The sequence below is a fragment of the Homarus americanus genome, unplaced genomic scaffold (assembly GCF_018991925.1).
Source record: "Homarus americanus isolate GMGI-L3 unplaced genomic scaffold, GMGI_Hamer_2.0 scaffold32583, whole genome shotgun sequence".
In the NCBI taxonomy this organism is placed as follows: Eukaryota; Metazoa; Arthropoda; class Malacostraca; order Decapoda; family Nephropidae; genus Homarus; species Homarus americanus.
In genome coordinates this window covers 9,191,878-9,213,721 of record NW_024713129.1, presented here as the reverse complement: position 1 = coordinate 9,213,721, position 21,844 = coordinate 9,191,878, and the positions used below count along the sequence as shown (strand labels likewise).

Below are 21,844 nucleotides of genomic sequence, written 5' to 3'. Positions count from 1 at the left end.
CTCTCTCTCTCTCTCTCTCTCTCTCTCTCAAATTTGATTTACATATTCTACTCAACTTAGCGTCCAGGAAGGTCACCAACTGCCTCCTCCTCCTCCTCCTCTTCCTCTTCCTCCTCCTCCTCCTCCTCCTCCTCCTCCTCCTCCTCCTCCTCCTCCTCCTCTCCTCTCCTCCTCAGGTTCCAGGTGAGGATGGACATGACTAGCTGTTAATCCATCTGGTACGGACAGGTGGTTCGAATAGCTCAAATGAGAGGAAGAGGCAGATGGTGAGGAGAGGTCGTCCTGATTATTGATTAGACCAGCTGAAATGCACAGGTGATTTCTAAAGGTGACAGGACAGCTGGTTAAGGGAATTGACGGAACAGATGGTTGAGGTAGTTGGTCTCCTCAGATGGTTTGGAGAGTTAATAGGATAGATGGTTCAGTTAATTGGGCAGTACAAGTGATTTTGAGAGTTGATGAAGGGACAGACAGCTGGTTAGATGCCGCAGTTGGTTGAGGGAGACAGTTGAGATACCGCGGTCGGTTGAGAGACGGATGGTAAGAGGACACAGCTGGAGGCGAGACACAACTGATTGGAAGACGCAGCTGATCGGGAGACAGTTGGTTGAGAGAGACAGCTGGTGCCAGAGGAGGGCATTGGTGATGGTGGGAACAGCTGGGTAGAGGGTGTAGTTACCCTGGCGGATTGTACCTGTCACGGCCAACCACTATCTGGGCGAGGGATCTGGGAGGGTAGTCCACATGATGGCGACCCACATTATGGCAACCCACACGATGGCAACCCACACGATGGCAACCCACACGATGGCAACCCACATTATGGCAACCTACACGATGTTGGCCTTTGCTTTGGAACGTTCAGCAGCTCACACAGTATGGCAACCTATATTTATGGCAACTCACATGGTATGGTAATATACTTAATGGCAACCAGTGCTGAGGTACTCTGTGTTTACTGAGAAGAACATAACGAAGAAGACAACAATGAACACGATGAAGAAGACAATGAAGAACACGACGAAAAGGACAACAACGAACACGACGATAATGAAGAACACGACGAAGAAGACAACAATGAACATAACGAAGAAGACAATGAAGAACACGACGAAGAAGACAATAATGAACACGACGACGAGGACAACAATGAACACGTCGAAGAAGACAACGAAGAACACGACGAAGAAAACAACGAAGAACACGACGAAAAGGACAACAACGAACACGACGATAATGAAGAACACGACGAAGAAGACAACAATGAACATAACGAAGAAGACAATGAAGAACACGTCGAAGAAGACAACGAAGAACACGACGAAGAAGACAACGAAGAACACGACGAGGCAGACAACAATGAACACGACGAAGAAGACAACGAAGAGAAGAAACAGAGAAGAGGAGGGAGGAAGAAATGTACAAAAACGTTCCACCGATGTTTATCATGTGGGTGGACGTACACTTAGGAGGTGGGTGAAGGAGGGAGGGTGTAGGGCGTGAAGGGAGTGGGGGGAGGGGGTAGGGAGGGGAGTGGGTAGGGCGTGAAGGGAGGGAAGGGGTAGGGTGTGAAAGAGCGTGGGGGTGAGGAGGTGGGAGGGGTGGAAGGGAGGTGGGCGGAAGGGGAGGGGTAGGGCGTGAAGGGAGGGAGGGGTAGGGAGGCGCGAAGGGAGGGAGGGTAGGGCGTGAAAGGGGAGGGGGTAGGGCGTGAAAGAGCGTGGGGGGGTGAGGAGGTGGGGCAAGAAGGGAGTGGGTGGAGGGAGGGGGTGGGGAGAAGGTGAAGGAGGAGGGGAGTAGGTGAAGGGCGGGGAGGGGAGGTAGGGCGTGAAGGGAGTGGGTGGAGGGAGGAAGAAGGGGAGCGTAAATTAGAGGGCACGAGAGGAGGGCGTACATAGTTGGTCAGACTATTTAACTAAGGGGTGGTCAGGTCACGTCAGGTCAGGTCAGGTCAGGTCAGTGTCACGTTAGGTCAGGTTAGGTTAGGCCAGGTCAGGTTACGTTACATTGCGTTAGGTCAGGTCAAGTCAGGTCACGTTAGGTCAGGTCAGGTCAGGTTAGGTTAGGTTAGGTTTAGCTAAAAGTATTTAACCCTCTCTAAATATCTACACTGGAATCTCAGATACAATGAAGAGTTAACTAATGAGTCTTAATTAAAGGCTGTCTCGTAGGGCCTCTTTCTTATTATCTTATGTCCCCGAGGCTATAATAGGGCGGGGGCATGTAGTGACCGGTGTGTGAGGGTCTTCTATGTCTGTCTGTCTGTGTCTGTCTGTCTGTCTGTCTGTCTAAATCGCAAGTTTGTTAAGAAAAATCGCCTCGGCCACCAATTATTATCAATGAAATTTCACGTCACTTGGTACTAATGGTGTTTGTGGATAGGTGTACGTATGTCCGTCCGTCCATCCGTTAGTTTGTCCGTCCGTCCGTCCGTCCGTCCGTCCACCCGTCCGTCAGTTTGTCCGTCCACCCGTCCATCCCATCTATAGGGCCGAGGAAAATGTTATCTTTGGCTGATTCTTTTATCCCTTGGGAGAAAGGAGGAGGGGGAGGTGGAGAAGGGAAGAGGAAAGAAGAGAAGAAGAATCAACGAGGAGATTGGAAGAGGAAGAAATGGAAGGAGCAAATGAGAAGTGGAAAAGAGTGTAAAAAAAAGGAGGAAACCGAAGGAGGATTTAGGGGGAGAAGGAGGAATGAATAGGGAGGAGGAGAATGAGAGGAGAAAGATAAAGGAGAGGGGTGTACAAGGAGGGAAAGAAGCACCAGGTTCCCTCACCCCTCGCCCAACCTTCCCTCCAAGAAGTCCAATCTCCTTCAACTTATTGTATCTTGAACTATGTAATTACGTCATTGAATCAGGTGTGCTTGAGGACATTCTTGCTGTTTATCCCAAGTTTGCTAGCCCACACTGATTAGTCTTCAATTAGAATATGACTCCAATGTATGTGATCCACTGACCTATATATACTGCTAATGAATATGATGTATTTCCTTCTTTGTGTACGAACCTCTGTCCTGCATGGCAGTGAACAGTGACATTACCCACATGAATCTGACCTCTATACATTTATAGCTGTTAATGAATATGATGTACTTCTTTGTGTATGAACCTCTGTCGTGCGTGGCAGTGAGAAGTGATACCACCCTCAGTGTTAAGACCTGACTGAATTACTCAGAATAGGCAAACTGTACTACAAGCGCTGCCAATAAATTTGTTTAACTAAAATTTCAACTATTCCCTCCTTATTTTACCTTCCTTAGTATCACCTTCTCTCTCTTTCTCTTCCTCCTCCTCTTTCTTCTTCTATTTTCCCTTCCATTACTCATCACCCCTTCCATCTTCAGTTCCCTCCTCTCCCATCCCATCAGCTTCCCTCTTCCACCCCATTAATTCCCCTCCCCCCTCTCTTGCTTTCGGCCTTTCTCCCTCCCTCTTTCCCTCCCTCCCTCCCTCCCTCCCTCCCCCCCTCCCCTCCCCTCCACCCCCCCCCTCCCTCCCACCTCCCTCTCTACCTCCCACCCTCCCTCTCTCCCCTCCCTCAATCTTCCAAGTTCCCTCCTCCCTCTTCCCCCCCCCCTTCCCCCACGTCGTAACTCCCCCACATCACCACCTCTTCTCCCCCTACGTCTCCTGTCCCTCCTCACCAGCAGTATTGACAGCAAGACCATTATTCAGGGGAAAGATCACCTCGATAACTTGTTTGTCCACTGTGACGTTTCTCCCAATTACTCCCCATTACCTAGCAGTTTCCTCTCTCTCTCTCTCTCTCTCTCTCTCTCTCTCCTCTCTCTCTCTCTCTCTCTCTCTCTCTCTCTCTCTCTCTCTCTCTCCCTCTCTTCTCTTCCCCTCCTCCCTTCTCTCTCTCTCTCCTCCGCTCTCCTCTCCCTCCCCTCTCTCTCTCCTTCATATTTCTTTCACTTCTTCCTCCCTCTTCTTCCTCTTCCTTCTTGACAGCTCTCCTCTGTTCCAACTCCTCCTCCTCCTCCTCCTACCTCCCCTCCTTTTCCCCCTTTCATTTCCCCTCTTCCATCTCGACATCCTTCCCTCTCTCGTGTCATTTATTAATCTTTTCCTTATTTCTCCTTTTGTTATCTACTCTACTCCTTGTCCTTTTTATCCCCTCTTCATCCGCCCCTTCCCTTCTCTCTCTCCATCCACCCTCTCCTCTCTGCTAATCCTCTTCACCTCTCTAATCCTTATTCTTTCTTCCTCTCCTTTATCCATCGCTATTTCCTTCTTATGTTTTCCTTCTCATTCCTCTTCTGCGCCTTTTCTTCCATTTTCTCTTCACTCCTCTCGTTTCTCTTTTTTCCTTTCATTACCGTTTCCTCCTCCCAATTTCTTCCTCTTGTCCTTCTCCGCCTTTCCTTCATATCCTTCCTTCCCTCCCTCCCTCCCTCCTTCCCTCCCTCCCTTTCTTCATCCCTCTTTCTTTCTTCCCCCTCCCTCTTTTTCCTTCTTTCCCTCCTTTACCGTATTTCTCCCTCCTTCCTTACTTTCTCTCATATCTACCTATCCTTTATCTTCTTCCCATTTTTCAAGGTTCCAACTTTCCTTTTCTTCCCTCCCTCCCTCCCTCCCTCCCTCCTCCTCTTTTCTACCTCCCCTTCCATCCCAACCTCCTTCCCTCTCCCAACATATCTCCCAATCTCTCCTTTCTCCTCCCTCCCTATCCCCCCCTCTCTCTCTTTCCTAACCTCTCCTATTTTCTCCTCCCTTCCTCCCCTTCCCTCCCTCATCCTGTCCGCCCCTCACCTCATTCATCTTCCTCCCTAACTTCTCTTCTCTGCTTTGTCTCAATTACTTCCTCGTTCTCTCCCCACCTCTAAATATTCCCCAGGACCCACCCTAACCCACTTCCTCCCAGAACCCACCCAAACACTCCTCCCCCAGGACCCACCCTAACACCATCCCCCAGGACCCACCCACCTTTTCATAGTATCCACTCCTCTGCCTATAAGACCCACCCACCGAAACACCCATCCACAGTATGCACTCACCCACGCCCCCATCATTAAAAGGCCTAAAACAAAGTCCAAGGGACCATAAAAAAGTCCAATGGCTCTAACAAAGTCCCAATGGCCCCTAACAAAGTCCCAATGGCCCCTAACAAAGTCCTACGAACCACAACAACGTCCAAGGGCCCCTAATAACGTCCAATTGTCCCGTACAAAGTCCCAATGGCCCTAACAAAGTCCAAGAGGCCATAATTGTGGACGGTAACAAAGAGAGAAAAAAAAGGTGATTATCGAACTCGTCTGAGATCTTGTTATGATACACAGTCCTCAGTTTGGTTCTAATTCATCACTATTTGTCCCGGCTATTGTGTTCAGAAGAGAAGGGGTCACGATTGAATAGATAATAAGATGTATAGATTATAAAAGGCGGTCGTAACCCTCTGACACCAACTAACCATCGCTGCTATTCACCATCAGCTACCACTTACAGCCTGACCCCTCCCCTCTTAGTCACTAGCGACCCCACACCACGGGTTCGATTCCCGGGCAGGTGGAAGTTGTTTGGATATACTTCCTAGCCCCCATTAGTCCCTGTTCACCTAGCAGTAAAGTAGGTACCTGGTGTAAGTCGAAAGTTGCGAATTTGTATTCAGGGACAAGTTGTTGGAGCTTCCAATAACTTGATGACATAAACCATTGACTCTTCAGGCTTCTACGCCCTTGACTCTTCAGGCTTCTACGCCCTTAACTCATGAGACATAAAGGCAAGCATGAACTTAGCATGCTTCCCTGTTGGGCGCTGTAAACGCTTCTGCGCTTCACCTTACACAAGGATGTATGGGGAGTGCCCAATAAAAAAAAAAATAAAAAAAAAACCGTCACTAGCCATCCCCAACCACAGTTATTAACCACCCCTACCAGTGTCACTAGCCACCCCAACTACCGTCATTGGCAACCCATACCACAGTTACTAGCCACCCCCTACCAGTGTCACTAGCCACCCCACACCATCACCCACCACCAACCCCACCCGCCGTACGCAGCCGCCCTTAGCCACTATCCGCTGTTCCTCGCCACTTCGCCAGTCGTCGCCACCCACCTCCCTTCCCCTCGCCACTCAACGCCACCCATCGGTAATCCGTCGTTGACAAGATAAACGCCTGAACGACTGTTGGTTAGGAAGACGTTTGTCGCCTCCATAACACTACCGTCGTGGGAGAGGAGAGGAGAGGAAGGGGAACTAAGGAAAGAGGGAGATGGGAAGGAAGGGGATGGATATAACTGGGAGGGGAGATATTGGGAAGGAGGGAAGGAAGGAAGTTAAGGTGGGAAGGGTTGAGAAAAGTCAAAGTGAGGGAAGGAGGGAGTGAGGGGGAGATAGTGAAGGGTCAAAGGGTGGGAGGGAAGAAAGGAAGGGAGGGATGGAAGTGGGTGTTTGATGGAATGAAATAGGTCGAAAGGCGAGTCAGTATAGAGAGATGGTGGGAAATGGGGGAGATGGGGAGATGCTGAGGAGGTAGGGAGCTAAGGTGGTGGGATGGGGAGGATGTGCGGAGAGAGTAAAGATGTAGGGAGTATAGGGGAGTGGAAATGTAAGGGGATATGGGGAGAATATGAGGTAGAAATGAAGACGCATTGACTTACACACACCCACCCACCCATCCTCCCACCCACCCCCCACCCACTCCCCACCCCCACCCCACCCACTCAAGGGATAATATTAATTAAAAACAAGTGTCTTCTTTATGGTGTCTTATGGTAGGGTGAGGCTACAAGGACCCGCCCAGGTAGAACTAATTAACAGGTAATTTTTTTTTTACGTTTTGAATGATGCAGTTGTTGAGATACATAAAAAATACAGCGACTAGATTTATTACAGCAGATGCAATACATAATACAATGGATTTTATAAAGAAGAGTATAGATGTTGTATGTATAATAAAATACAGTAAAGTGGAATAGATGCAATAGATGGAACAGAAATAATTTATACACTAGATAGATCAGGTGTAATAGATGGTGTGAACAAGATACAACACGTATTATTATTATTTATTGTTATTTGTCTTAGTAATACAGAGATACAGTCATTTAATTCTGTATTTCTTGTTTGTAATATTTCTGATCTGTAAATTTTCATTGTTATGTCTTAGTTATTAATTAAGGGATTTTTTTGTTTTGTTTTACGACTAATACCACTACCACCACCATCCCACTACCACCATCATCCCACTACCACCACCACCATAAACTACCACCACCACCACCACTATAAACTACCACCACCACTACCACCATCACTACCACCATCACTACCACCATCACCAACACTACCACCAACGCCAACTACAGCATTACCACCACTACCACCACCATCATTACTACCACTATTACCACCACTACCACCACCAACAGTTATTGCATAAGGGTAATATATTGTATTAAGTTATTCAGGTGGATGTAGACAATTTAGCCTCATCCATTGTTGTAATCCACTCTACTGTAAGTCACTTCATTGTGTATTATTGCCAAGTATTTAATTAAGACCATCATATATATATACACACCGAGCTGCCTCAAACAAACTCGTATCTAGCTGAATTGGGTTAGGTTGGGTTGGGTTAGGTTAGGTTGGGTTAGGTCCGGTTAGGCTTGGCTGGACTGGGCTAGGTTAGGCTAGGTAAAAGTTAGGTTAGGTTAGAATTTGTTAGGTTAGAATGGGTAATGTTTGGTAGTTTTGGTTAGGTTAGGTTACGACAAGATAGGTAAGGTTAGGTTAAGCTAGGTTAGGTTAAGTGATTTTGAGTTTGTTAGGTTAGGTTGGATTGGGTCAGGTCAGCTTATGGTACAATGAATTTAGGTTATTTTAGTTCAGGTTAGGTTAGGCCAGGTCAGGTCAGGTCAGGTTAGGTTAAGTTAGACTTTTTTGGGGGGTTGTAAATGATACCCTGTCTTGACTTATAAGTATGCAGTCAACTAAGTGTAAAACTAAATATATTAATACTTCCATAATCAGTATAATCCTCACATTATATAACCTAAATATGCTGTACTGTGTGTATGATTAAACTGAAGTGTCTCTCCTAGATACAGCATACGTGTCACTGGTTGAGGGAGATGTAGAAATGTTTACTAAATGCTTATAAATTTACAACTTTGTGTGTATGTTTGTGTGTGTGTGTGTGTGTGTGTGTGTGTGTGTGTGTAATGTTATGGAAAATATTATACAGTAAACACTCATTTCCTTTATTAACACTGTTATTATACCAACCAATTATAGTATTAACTGTACAAGCAATTTCCTCCACTCCTGCATCTGAGCCAAATTTCCTGGCCGGCATCTCGACTGAACCAATTTAATATCCAATTTACTGAATGTGATTTTAGTCATCCCATCCTATTACAGATCGTATTTACACTCCTTAATATATAACACCACCACCACCCTATTTCATAACCAATTTACTTTACAGGAGTCCGCCCTATTAAATGACCAACCAATTACATACTCAATTACTGTATTATGGCCTCTCCCTCCTATTTACTTATCTATTCCATCTATTACCCATTTATTACGTCTTCTCTCCCCGCGGAATGTCGTAAAAGTCTTGGTAAATGAGAGATCGGGTTCTCAATAGCTACCATACGTTAATTATGTGTGTCCTTAATAACGTATCTCAGCTCTTAAGGCCAGGGTCTGTGGATAGCTAGGCCTTAGAAATCAGGGTCTGTGGATAGCTAGGCCTTAGAAATCAGGGTCTTTTGATAGCTAGGCCTTAGAAATCAGGGTCTTTTGATAACTAGGCCTTAGAAATCAGGGTCTGTGGATAGCTAGGCCTTAGAAATCAGGGTCTTTTGATAACTAGGCCTTAGAAATCAGGTTCTTTAGTAATCCATAGAATGTTCTGACGTATAATACCATCAGGTCTATTGCTTATTATTTATTTGTCTTGTCTATAATACAATTGAATTCACTCCTATAATCGTGTTTGGTCTTTGTATGTTGTGTCATTAGAACTGATACTTGCTGTGAGGACGTATAATTTGTATTGGAACATTATAGACGCTGTTAGAAAGTGGCTATGTAATGATATACTGCGTCCCTATAATATTGTTACATTAGTCAGCTATAATAACGTTTTACTTTCAGACGTGTTTTTTTTATTTTAATTTTGCCGCGGACAACAGCTAGTTTATTGTGCACAAAGGGTGTTTATCGGACCCCAGTGGCATTGAGTATTTCCAGTATATTGTTTAGTTCTATACATAGATCGTGGGTTGGAGGGGGGGGACACCATCAGACCTCACTTCAATAACACTGGCTCATTTGGTGTATAATTGGTATGGTATTGTCCAATCAGAAGCGTAGAAATGGTGTGTAAGCCAGTGATTGGCTTATCGTGCACAGAAATGTCATTGACGTCCATGATTGGCTACTGGTATGCGAAAATGACGTCGACGCCTGTGATTGGTCTCATCGAGCGGAGATATGACGTCGACACCCATGATTGGCCGTATCGAGCTCAGATAAGCCGTTAACGCCATTGATTGGACTAATCGAGCTCAGAAATGAGGTTTAAGGCTGTGATTGGCTCATCGTCAATACCATTATTTATAGCAAGAGAATGCGTTTCATAAATTGGGTTTTGGTCCAACACGGCGCCCATGATTACTCAATATAGAACTTTAATTGAATAATTAAATGATGAAGTGTTGTTTCATGGAAAATATATATATGTATGTATTGGTTGACAGAGGCGGTGGATTATGTTGAATGTCTGTGTATTGCCGTGAGGCTTGTGTTTGTATGAAGGACCTTTTCATAATTATATATATATATATATATATATATATATATATATATATATATATATATATATATATACATGCCTGCCTCGCAAGCGAATAGACCTGTCTGATCCCCAGGCAGAGTGAAACTATGGGCAAGTTTCTTATACGCCGTTTGCTTCAGTCTACCCAGCAGTAACTGGGAACCTGGATGTTAATCGGTTTGCGGGTCGTATTCCGGGGTAATTGTTAGCCAGTGCAGTTGGCGAGTTGTCCGGTCTTTGCGGACTATTCCTTGACACTGGGTCATGCAGCTCGTTAATCAGGGTGTGGTTGTTGTGTTGGCAACAGCTTCTACACCTTAAACAAATTCACGCCTAGGAGGCCCTGGGGCCGGCCATCCTCGAACATGAGGGGCAACCATTATGTGTGTATGTGTGTGTGTTTTTGGTGCGTCCGTGAGTGCGTGCGTGTTCCTGACATGCAATATTACCACACTAATTTAACTAATTCAATGATATACACATGTGTTTACCTACATGTGGACGTGAAAGGCGGCGTGAGGCACGTACATGTGTATTTAAAGCTGAGTAAACATAGTGGCACCATGTAGGTTTATACAAGGCTGTGTCTGTAAGTTACGTGGAGGTCATACATACATACATACATACATACATACATACATACATACATACATACGGACGGACGGACGGACGGATGGACGGACAGACGGACAGAAGTACATACATAAGTACAGTACATAAACATACTCATGGATTGACCCCAACCTAAGTGACCCCCGTCTTCACTCTGAATTCTCGTGGTGTCGACCCCCCCCCATCCTCTACCCCTGTCACCCTCTGCCCCTCACCCTCCACCCCCTCACCCTCACCTCACCTCCCCCCTCACCCTCCACCCTCACCATCCACCCCTCACCTCCGCCTCATCCCCACCCTCACCTCCACCCCTCACCCTCCCACCCCTCCCTCCCCCCTCACCCTCCACCCCCTACCCTCCACCCCTCACCTCACCCCTCACCCTCACCTCTCCCCTCCCCCCTCTCCCTCCCCCCCTCTCCTCCCCTCTCCCTCCACCCCTCTCCCTCCACCCCTCACCCCCCACCCTCTCCTTCCCCCCTCCCTCACCCCCTCTCCTCCACCCCTCCCTCCCCTCTCCCTCACCCCTCTCCCTCCACCCCTCTCCTTCCCCCCTCACCCCACCCCTCCTCCTCCACCTCCCTCCCTCCACCCCTCCTCCTCCTCCCCCACCTCTCCCCCTCCCACCCCTCTCCCCACTCCCTCCCTCTCCCTACCCCCTTCACCTCCCACCCCTCACCTCCCTCCCCTCCCCTCCCTCCCTCACCTCCCCCCTCCCCCTCCCCCTCTCCCTCCACCCCTACCCCTCCCACCCCCCCCACCCCTCCCACCCCTCCTCCACCTCCCCACCCCTCCCCTCCCCTCACCTCCCCTCCCTCCCCCCCTTCCCCTTCCCACCTCACCCCTCACCCCTCCCTCCCCTCCCCTCCCCACCCCTCCCCTCCCCTCTCCCTCCACCCCCTCACCCCTCCCCCCTCACCTCCCCCCCTCACCCCTCCCCCTCTCCCCTCCCCCCTCTCCCACCCTCTCTCCTCCACCCCTCACCTCCTCCTCCTCACCTCTCCACCCCTTCACCCTCCACCCCTTCACCCTTCACCCTCCACCCCTCCCCCCTCCACCCCCTCACCTCCACCTCTCCCTCCACCCCCTCACCCTCCACCCCCTCACCCCTCCACCCCTCCACCCTCCACCCCTCCCCTCCCCTCCTCCACCCCCTCCCACCCCACCTCTCCCTCCACCCCTCACCCTCCACCCCCTCACCCTCCACCCTTCACCCCACCCTCACCCTCCACCCCCTCACCTCCACCCCTCACCCTCCACCCCTCCCTCCACCCCTCACCTCCACCCTTCACCCTCCACCTTCACCCTTCTCACCTCCACCCCCTCACCCTCCACACCTCACCTCCACCCTTCACCTCCACCTCCTCACCTCCACCTCCTCCACCTCACCTCATCTCTCTCCACCTCTCCTTCCACCTCACCTCCACCCTCACCTCTATCCCCCCTCTATCATGTAGGTTTAGTATGTTTGTGGCACCTGTGTCGGGCGGCCTTGTTGATGCTATTGGCTGCTCGCGGGCGTAGAATAATTTATTGACTAACAGAATTGGATTAATTATAATACTAATAATTGGGTTAGAATGTGTTTTGTGGTGGTGGGGATTGTGACAGAGGCTGGGGTGAACGGTGTTGGGGAGGTAGGTGGGGAGGTAGGGTAAAGGAGGAGTAGGGAGGTGTGGGAGGTAGATGATGAGAGAAGACGTTGATAAGGTGTGGGAGGAGGAAGGTAGGGGCGATGAGGGAGGTAGGAGGAGGAGGAGGAGGAGGAGGAGGAGGAGGGAGGTGATGCAAGTACAATAAGGGAGGGAGGGAGAGAGTGAGGTAGGATGAGGGGAGAGGGAGGAGAGGAGAGGAGATTAAGGGAAGGTGCAGCATGTACAGGTGTCTCAGGTGAGGACTATTTAATGTATAGCATGTGCGTTTTTGTGTGTGCGTACCTCCTCGCAAGCACCTATGCAGAACACACACACACACACACACACACACACACACACACACACACACACACACACACACACACACACACACACACACACAAGGCACGTAATCCCTCCCACGTACAGAGTATCGCGTCCCCCGCTGGGTGAAGGAGCCGTTCTGGTCATACACATTACTCACAGGTGTATAATTAGTTAATACCTGGGGAGCAGTTTCCTGTATTATGACTTAAAACCTTTTTTCTTTTTTTTCTGGAGGGCGACATTTAGCGTGCGTGAGTGCGTGCCTGCCTGCCTGCTTTTCTGCCTGCCTGCCTGCTTTTCTGTTTGCCTGCCTGCTTTTCTGCCTGCCTGCCTGCTTTTCTGCCTGCCTGCCTGCTTTTCTGCCTGCGTTTCTGCCTCTCTGTCTGTATGTCTGCTTGTCTATCTGCTTGCTTTCCTTTCTGCTTGCCTGCCTGCCTGCCTGCCTGCTTGCCTGTTTGCTTGTCTATCTGCCTGCTTGCCTGTCTGCTTACCTGCTTGTTCATCTGCTTGCTTGCCTGCTTGCTTGTATGCCTGCTTGTCTGCCTGCCTTATCAGTAAACAGCTTTCAATATTACATTCATCAGGTCAATATCTCTGGTCACAATTATTTTTGGTGACCCCATTACCATGAGGTCAGTGGGTCAGGTGCTTGTTATTTAATGTGTATATTGTTTTATGAGAGTCATCCCCCCTCCCCTCGCTCCTCTCATCCCGTTTTCTATTGGGTATACTGTAGAAGCGAGACTCGGTCAGTGGGTTTGATATCGAAATAATGTGGTATATAGCATTTACGGTAGTCTATCATGATATATCTAGTGAGTGTTGGGTTAGGTTAGGTTAACGTATGGGTGGTTAGGTTAGCGTTAGGTTAGGTTAGGTTAGGTTGGGTTATGTTAATCTTAAGATGTCGGATCTTCAGGTAAGCTCAAATTTATAATCGACATTGAAGTTCCAATAACCTGTTAACCAAGTCACCATAAGTTATTATATCCGTCATAAAATTGTTGCATCGAGATTAAATTTTCACGGTCGAAGCCACGATACTGTACCCGACATTAAGAAGCTAATACCTATCACAAAGTTGTCATGACCATCACCAAATTGCCATACCCATCACCAAATTGCCATACCCATCACTAAGTTACAATGATCATCACAAGTTGTCATACCCATCACCAAGTTATCATACCTATCACCAAGTTATCATACCTATCACGAAGTTGACATACCTATCACCAAGTTATCATACCTATCACTAAGTTGCCACACCTATCACCAAGTTATCATACCTATCACCGAGTTATCATACCTATCACCAAGTTATCATACCTATCACCAAGTTATCATACCTATCACTAAGTTGACATACCTATCACCAAGTTATCATACCTATCACTAGGTTGCCATACCTATCACCAAGTTATCATACCTATCACGAAGTTGGCATACCTATCACTAAGTGGACATACCTATCACTAAGTTGACATACCTATCACCAAGTTGCCATACCTATCACCAAGTTATCATACCTATCACCACATCATAATTCCATCACCAAGTTGTCATACCTATCACCAAGTTATCATACCTATCACCAAGTTATCATACCTATCACCAAGTTATCATACCTATCACTAAGTTGCCATACCTATCACTAAGTTGCCATACCTATCACCAAGTTATCATACCTATCACCAAGTTGCCATACCTATCACCAAGTTATCATACCTATCACCAAGTTATCATACCTATCACTAAGTTGACATACCTATCACCAAGTTATCATACCTATCACTAAGTTGCCATACCTATCACCAAGTTATCATACCTATCACGAAGTTGGCATACCTATCACTAAGTGGACATACCTATCACTAAGTTGACATACCTATCACCAAGTTGTCATACCTATCACCAAGTTATCATACCTATCACCAAGTTATCATACCTATCACCAAGCTGCTGTATACCCATTCAATTGCTATCATACCTATCACCAAGTTGCCATACCTATTACCATGTTGCCATAACCCGACACCAAAGTTGCCGTAAGCTGGGCCAAAGTGGGAGGACCTGAGAGAGTGTTTGGTTCACACGATTAAGCTGGGCCAAAGTGGGAGGACCTGAGAGAGTGTTTGGTTCACACTATTAAGCTGGAGCCAATTAATTTAGGGCATCAAGCCTGAGAGACCCGGCCGTCTGTCTTGATACTGGCCCCCAGACCTGAATTATTTAAGGGTTAAACATTCCCCTGATGGCACCATTCATCACTCCCATGATTTTATTCCCCGCCACGTTTCACCCACCATCCTAAACATTATTTACTGGAAGGTATTGGCGAAATGTTTAGTGGTGTGTGTGTGTGTGTGTGTGTGTGTGTGTGTGTGTGTGTTTCATGGTTCAGTTACGAGCCTAAAACATGATTGATTTAATTCCAAGGTGTAAAGGATTTAATGTTTATTTTAATGCCTGACACTAAACGTCAACACTGGAGATATGTTTATAGGTCTGACTCTCGGCTCGTGGTTTAGTGTTGAGCTTAAACACAATTTAGACGAAAATTTAAGAAATTTATTCCTCTTTCCTCAACTTCATCTAGCGATCTATCAACAATTTATTAAAAAAAAACACTTAAAATTTATCTATTGGTTTAGCTTCGAGTAGGAGTCCAATTTATTTGAAAACATTAAAACTTGTCTTAGAAGATATTTAAGGTTTATTGGAAAACATTGAAGGTGTACTAGTAAACATTAAAGAATCACTGGGGTAGGTCAGTGTTTTTTCTTCATTTTATGACTTTAAGCAAAATAAATTAGAAAATAATGGAAATTTATTATAGCTCTGATCTTTTTTCTCACACTAAATATTTATGTTCATGTTAAAATGATCAGAATTTATTTGTTGAGATTAACCCTCGCCACACACCAGCCACTAACCTAGAGATCATTTATCACAAACACATTGGAGATTAGTCTGTTGGTCTGCGTTTGTCTTCATGGTTCAGTGAATTACCTTGACATCTTAAACCCTTTGATAACGATGGCTTAACCCTTTGATAACTATAACATAACCCTTTGAGAATTATGCCAACCCTTTGATAACTATAACATAACCCTTTGAGAATTATGCCAACCATTTGATAACTATAACATAACCCTTTGAGAATTATGACTTAACCCCTTGAGTACGATGACATAACCCTTGACTTAATCCTTTTGAGTACGATTAGTTAATCCCTGGAGTACGATGACTTAACCTTTTGATAACGATGACTTAAATTCAATGACTAGCATCGTAATGAAAGTGGTCAAGATACCATACTCAATGAATAAACACATTGTACTCTTGGGATTTAAATCATTGTACTCAAGGGATTTAAATCATTGTACTCAAGAGTTTAAAGATCATTTATTTATTCAGCTCCTCGTCGATAAAGCACTACTCGTCAACCTAAACAAAATTTGTAAACATTGAAGACTTATTGACCAGTTTGATTGTGTGAACGTTTGGGTTACGAGCATAAATCTCTTCTGGTAACTCTTAAGACACCTTACCTGTCTCTCTAAACTTAATTTATTGGCAAATATTAGATATATGTAAATTAGCCTTAGGTTATAACACTAAACATAATTTATTAGTGAAGGACTTATTATTCTTTCCTCAGTACATATGAAAGGGGGCGTTTTGATTTGACCCTGTTTTGCCTGCCTGTCTGTCTGTCTGTCTGTCTGTTTGCCTGTCTGTCTGTCTGTCTGTCTGTCTGTCTGTCTGTCTGTCTGTCTGTCTACTTGTTTCCTCTCTCTCTCTCTCTCTCTCTCTCTCTCTCGCTATATATAAACACCTAACTATGAAAATTAATTGGTGTTTTAAATCTTAGAAGAACATTATTTATGATGCACTAATCTGAAGAATTGTTTAGGTCACTGGAATCACAACGGGCCATAAATCTCTCTGTTAATGACTCCATATAGTAGACTGGTGAGTGACCTTTACTATTAAAAACCTGACCAGTTGGTGTTAATAATGTATCCCTGAGCTTCAACAACTACTGACTGAGTGAGGTCTTGTGTAGCACATTTACCGAGTCAGTTTTGTTTACACTAGGCAACACTTATGGTTTATTAAGAGTGGTTTAACCTGTGTTTGTTGGTTGTCAGGTGTCGGGAAGGTGTGTTTGTGATTTGTATATGAAAATAATGTATTAGTATTGTTGTTGTTATTATTATTTACTACTATAATTTATTACTATTATTGTCGTTCTTGTTGTTGTTGTTGTTGTTGTTGTTGTTGTTGTCGTTCTTGTTGTTCTTGTTCTTGTTCTTGTTCTTGTTCTTCTTCTTCTTCTTCTTCTTCTTCTTCTTCTTCATTATTGTTGTTATTAAACCCTTACTAGTCACAGAAGGAATAGGAAGACGAATCTCAGGTCTACCATACAGAGGAGGCGTGGGGTGAAGGTTCTTGTGATGTTCTTATTGTCTGTAGAACCCGGGATCGATACTCAACGATTGGGCATCTAGCACAAGATGTTCGGCTTACACGCTGTTGTGATGAACGGTGACTGGTCAAATGGGCCATGGCCTTCCCTGGTTCTAAGTCTTGCTGGCTCCTAACCTAACAGTACCATTAGGGCCGAGTCATATTAGGACCCAGTCTTCACCTAAGGACTAGGGACCTTAGGTGAAGTCTTTTGTGATGAGCCCTAGTTCTAATGATTAGGTGGGGTTAGCGCATGTAAGGTTAGGTTAGTTTATTGGTTAGGTGAGGTTATTGGTTAGGTTAGGTTATTGGTTAGCTTAGGTTAGGTGAGGTTATTGGTTAGGTCAGGTTAGACTTAACTAAGACATAAGATAACTGTTGATATCTGTGTGTGTAGTTATACAAGAGGGGTTATATTTCTTGCTGTAAGCGAGAAGTAATGTTATAAGACTGTTGTTGTGTTGGCAGAGTCTGATACATGCTGGTGCTTTGAGAACATAGTGTTGTCAGAGTTGGTGGGAGATAACTGGTGGCAGGTGGTATATTTAAGGTACCAGGCGGGCCCCTTCATGCTCAAGAGATATGTTATCTTTGTACTCACCATTAAAATCTATGCCTCTGTGATGGGACGCTGTGTTTACTGTATATGTTGACTGAAGTTATTATTATTATTATTATTATTATTATTATTATTGTCGATGTTGGTGTTATTATTATTATTATTAGCATTATCATTATTATTGTTATTAATAGTAAATCTTAAAGTTAGTAAGACCTGAAAATCCGGTTATCCATACGCCTGCCTGATTGACCTTACAGAATTTGAAGCCCAGAGCCCAGTATATATATATATTAGACTATATCATCTTATAATACTTCTGAATAATAAGACCTCAGCTCGGGTCTACTCTCTTTTATAATACTATACTCCTCATCATCCCTAAATACTTTCTGGGCCATTAGAGCTAATTATTCCCTAATTATTTCAACCCGGGACAAATTAATCCACGCGCTGAATAACTCCCGCAGTCAATTTTCGAGCGATGGTTCGTACGATAAGATGGCCAGGGCAGCTGTGGCCGGCTCATCAGGGGGCAAGAGTGATACATCCCACGGGGGTCATGAACGTCGATACGCTTATAGACTAAATAGGGAGGAGATGGACCATGAGTGCTTAAAGACCTTTGCGGCATCGTGTGTTGGAAAGTAGCTATTGGTGGCGGGAGGGGCTTTTCGAGGCGTGGTGTTAAACGGAGGCTGGGGGGGAGGGAGGGATGGAGAGGGAAGGACGGGGTTGTAAGGCAATATTGGAACTTCCGATACAATCTCGCTGTCCCAACTGTCCTGCCCAAGAGTTTAGAAAAGTATGTCCTGTAACTCCTTATTGTTTTATTTTATTTATTTTATTTATTTTCTTCCGGGATATTGGTGGGATTTTCTTGGGATTTCTATGGGGGAATTTTTTTCTTTTCGATATTACGTTATGTGTGTGTGTGTGTGTGTGTGTGTGTGTGTGTGTGTGTGTGTGTGTGTGTGTGTGTGTGTGTGTGTGTGTGTGTGTGTGTGTGTTCAAGCTCTCTATTCATTTTTATTTCAGTATTTAATGTAAGTTTGTGTTCTGGTGTTTGTATGTTCTTCGCCTCTGTATCAGTGTTTTATTGTCTTTACTCCCATTTTCTTCTCGTGGGGTAACTACAGAAAAATAGAAAATTAAAAAGGTAGAAATTAGTAAGAAAGTGATGTCACACACACACACACACACACCCCCTAATAATATTATTATTATTAAATAGACCTCGACCCCTCTGCGACGGCCCCGACCCCTTCAATACGACTCCGGCCCTCAATACCCGACCCCTGACCCTGGCCGGCCCCAGCCCCCCTCTAACACGACCCCGACCCCCTCAATGATCCCGACCCCCTCAATACGACCCCCGACCTCAATGCCGACCCGAGCCCCCTCAGTACGACCCCGACCCCTCAATACGACCTCAACCCCTCAATGATCCCGACCCCTCAATGCGACTCCGACCCCTCTATACGACCCCAACCCCCTCAATACATTGACACAATACGACCCCGACCCCTCAATACGACCCCGACCCCTCAATACGACCCCGACCCCCTCAATACATTGACCCCCTCAATACGACCCCCGACCCTCTAGCTACGACCCCGACCCCCTCAATGTGCAGGCTCCGACCCCCCTCAATACGACCCCGACCCCCTCAATACGACCCCAACCCCTTCAATACGACTCCGACCCCTCAATACGACCTCAACCCCCTCAATACGAAATCGACCCCTTCAATACGACTCCGACCCCCTCAATACGACCACGACCCCCTCAATACGACCCCAACCTCCTCAGTACAGTGAATTTGTCCAAAGGGTAAGATATCTTAACCCTTTGAGAACGATGATTTAACTCCTTGAATACGATAACTGAGTGTCTTTTGTATGTTGTTCTGAGTCGATAAATACAATGACTTTTGCCCTTGAGTGTGATGATGATGTTCTGAGGGTGTTAACAGTTTAATGCATTGTATACCAGGAGTTAGGTCATCATTCTCAAGGGGGTTAAATCATCGTTCTCAAAGGGTTAAGTCATCATTCTCATCGTTCTCAAAAGGATACGTCATCATTCTCATCGTTCTCAAAGGGTTAAGTCTTCGTACTCAAGGTATTAAATCATTGTACTCAAAATGTTGTTATCGTATAGTCAAGTGATTAAGGCATCGTACTCAAGGGATTAAGTCGTTGTAATCTAGGGTTTAATCTCCACATTAATAAGGACCCATCGTATCAATTCTTTCTTTAATTTTATAAGATACTGTAAGTCCTCAGGCTCTACCACGAGCTACTTTACATTTTCAAGATTTATTATATATTTATATATTTCTCCGAAAATTATATGATATATTCAGGGTGTGTGTGTGTGTGTGTGTGTGTGTGTTCCGCCCCCTCAGCCTACCTTGAGAAATACTTCAGGTAGGGAGGTAATTGGTTAATCAGGCTCGAACAGGTTAATGAATCTCCAGATAAGACTCGACTCCTTTAAATATCTCCCGATTATTCAGTTTCATTATTCTTCAATTTTGTTCTCTGACGAAAGACCAAAACGACTACGGAAAAAACAGACTGAAATCGATACCAAAATCACCTGTAAATAAGGGTTGTTATTCTAGTTTCGTTGTCAGTTGATGGTTACGCCCCCTTTTAGCACCTTCGTGAAGTTGGCCAGAGGAAGTCCTAACTACCGCTCGAGGCTGTTTCGTATCAGCCAATTTTATAGTTGGGCAATTAACGCCACCAATCAGTTCTACGGACGGGCGAAAATTTGGCAGCTCTCCTTATGGCGTGTGATGTTATCCTGCTGTGTCCTGTCTCGCCCACGCCTACCGCGCCTCCACCCACGCCCATGTCTACCGCACCTCCACCCACGCCCATGTATACCACGCCTCCACCCATGCTCGTGTCTACCCCGCCTCCACCCACGCCCATATCTACCGCACCCCTATCCACGCCTCCGCCTACCACGCCTCCACTTACACCCATGCCTACCGCGCCTCCACCCACGCCTATGCCCACCGCGCCCTGTAGCTGCGCCCACTTCCACTCTCATGTATCCTCTGACCCCCCCCAATGCCTGTACCCATTCCGCGCTTCTACTGATCTCTCCCCACGCCCACAACCACGCCCCCACTCCCTCCCGCCATCTGGTGACTCACCACAACCATCTGTTCAGAAAGCCCTTTTGTTCCTCTCTCTCTCTCTCTCTCTCTCTCTCTCTCTCTCTCTCTCTCTCTCTCTCTCTCAACTTAGGTCATCCTAATTTAACCTATCCTAACCAAACCTAACCAAGCTTAACCTAACACAGTTTCAACTTCGCCTTAACTTAGCCTAACATAACAAACTAATTTAACTTCAACTTAACCTATTCTTCATAATTAAGTTGGGATCCATTAGGACAAGGGCCCATGGATTACAGGGACCCAGGAGTACAGGGACCCCATGAGGACAAGGACCCATTAGGATAGGAGCCAATTAGGGCAGGGGCTACTAGGACTTGGACCGATTAAGACAGGAACCCATTAGGACAGGGACCCATTAGGACAGGAGCCCATTTGACATGTAACTCCCTCTCTCCTACGTACCTCCGTCTTTACTTCTTGCTTCTCTGTCCTCTTTCCCTCTTCCTCTTCCTTGCTTCTCCCCCCCTCTTCTCCCCCATTTCCTTGTCTCTTCCTTTTTTCCTTACTTCCTCCTCCTCTTCCTTGCTTCCTCTCTCCTTCTTTACTCTTTCATTCTTCCTCCCACTTCCTCCCTCCTTTTCTACCCCACCACTCCTCTTTACGGCCTTCCCCATCCCTCTTCATTCCTCACTACTCTTCCTCTCCCCTTTCCTTACCACATATCCATCCCCCTATTTTACTCCCTTCCCGCCCTCCCCCCCTCTCTCCTTCCTGTCTCTCCCCTGCCTCCCTCCCTCCCTCCCGTCCTGGCTCACTCACCATAACCAGCGAGGCAGAAAAGGGGCTTACATGTTGCAGCTAATGGCTTTTGCTCTTCCTCCTCCTCCTCCTCCTCTCCCTCTTCTCACTCCTCCTCCTCCTCCTCCTCCTCTCTCCCTCTTCTCCTCTTCCTCCTCCTCCTCCTCCTCCTCCTCCTCCTCTCCCTCTCCTCCTCTTCCTCCTCCTCCCCCTCTTCCTCCTCCTCCCCTCTTCCTCCTCCTCCACTGGTGTATGTAGATGTCTATTGCCTTTGAGTGTTTTGGGGGCCAGGACAGGTGTAGCCTATAAGACGCTCCTGAGGGTGTGAATGTACGAAGCAAGAAATGGGAGGATAATGATGGTAACTATAATAATAAAAATAATAAATGAGAATAATAAATAATAGTGATAATAATGATAATAATGATAATAATAATAATAATGATAATAATAATAATAATGATAATAATGATAATAATAATAATGATAATAATATTCATGGTCATATAACAAA

The 21,844-nt window shown here is 46.0% G+C and overlaps 2 protein-coding genes across 2 annotated transcripts; both read left to right on the top strand.

Moving 5' to 3' along the window:
• The first annotated feature begins 747 nt into the window (after nt 1-747).
• LOC121870072 (ring-infected erythrocyte surface antigen-like) lies at nt 748-1,469 on the top strand. The gene is made up of 2 exons (XM_042371842.1): nt 748-859; nt 967-1,469. The coding sequence occupies exons 1-2, from the start codon at nt 748-750 to the stop codon at nt 1,467-1,469; spliced, it is 615 nt and encodes a 204-aa protein (XP_042227776.1).
• An 18,723-nt stretch (nt 1,470-20,192) lies between these two features.
• LOC121870068 (vegetative cell wall protein gp1-like) lies at nt 20,193-20,877 on the top strand. Its single transcript, XM_042371828.1, has 2 exons — nt 20,193-20,559; nt 20,807-20,877. The coding sequence occupies exons 1-2, from the start codon at nt 20,193-20,195 to the stop codon at nt 20,875-20,877; spliced, it is 438 nt and encodes a 145-aa protein (XP_042227762.1).
• Nucleotides 20,878-21,844: the final 967 nt, after the last annotated feature.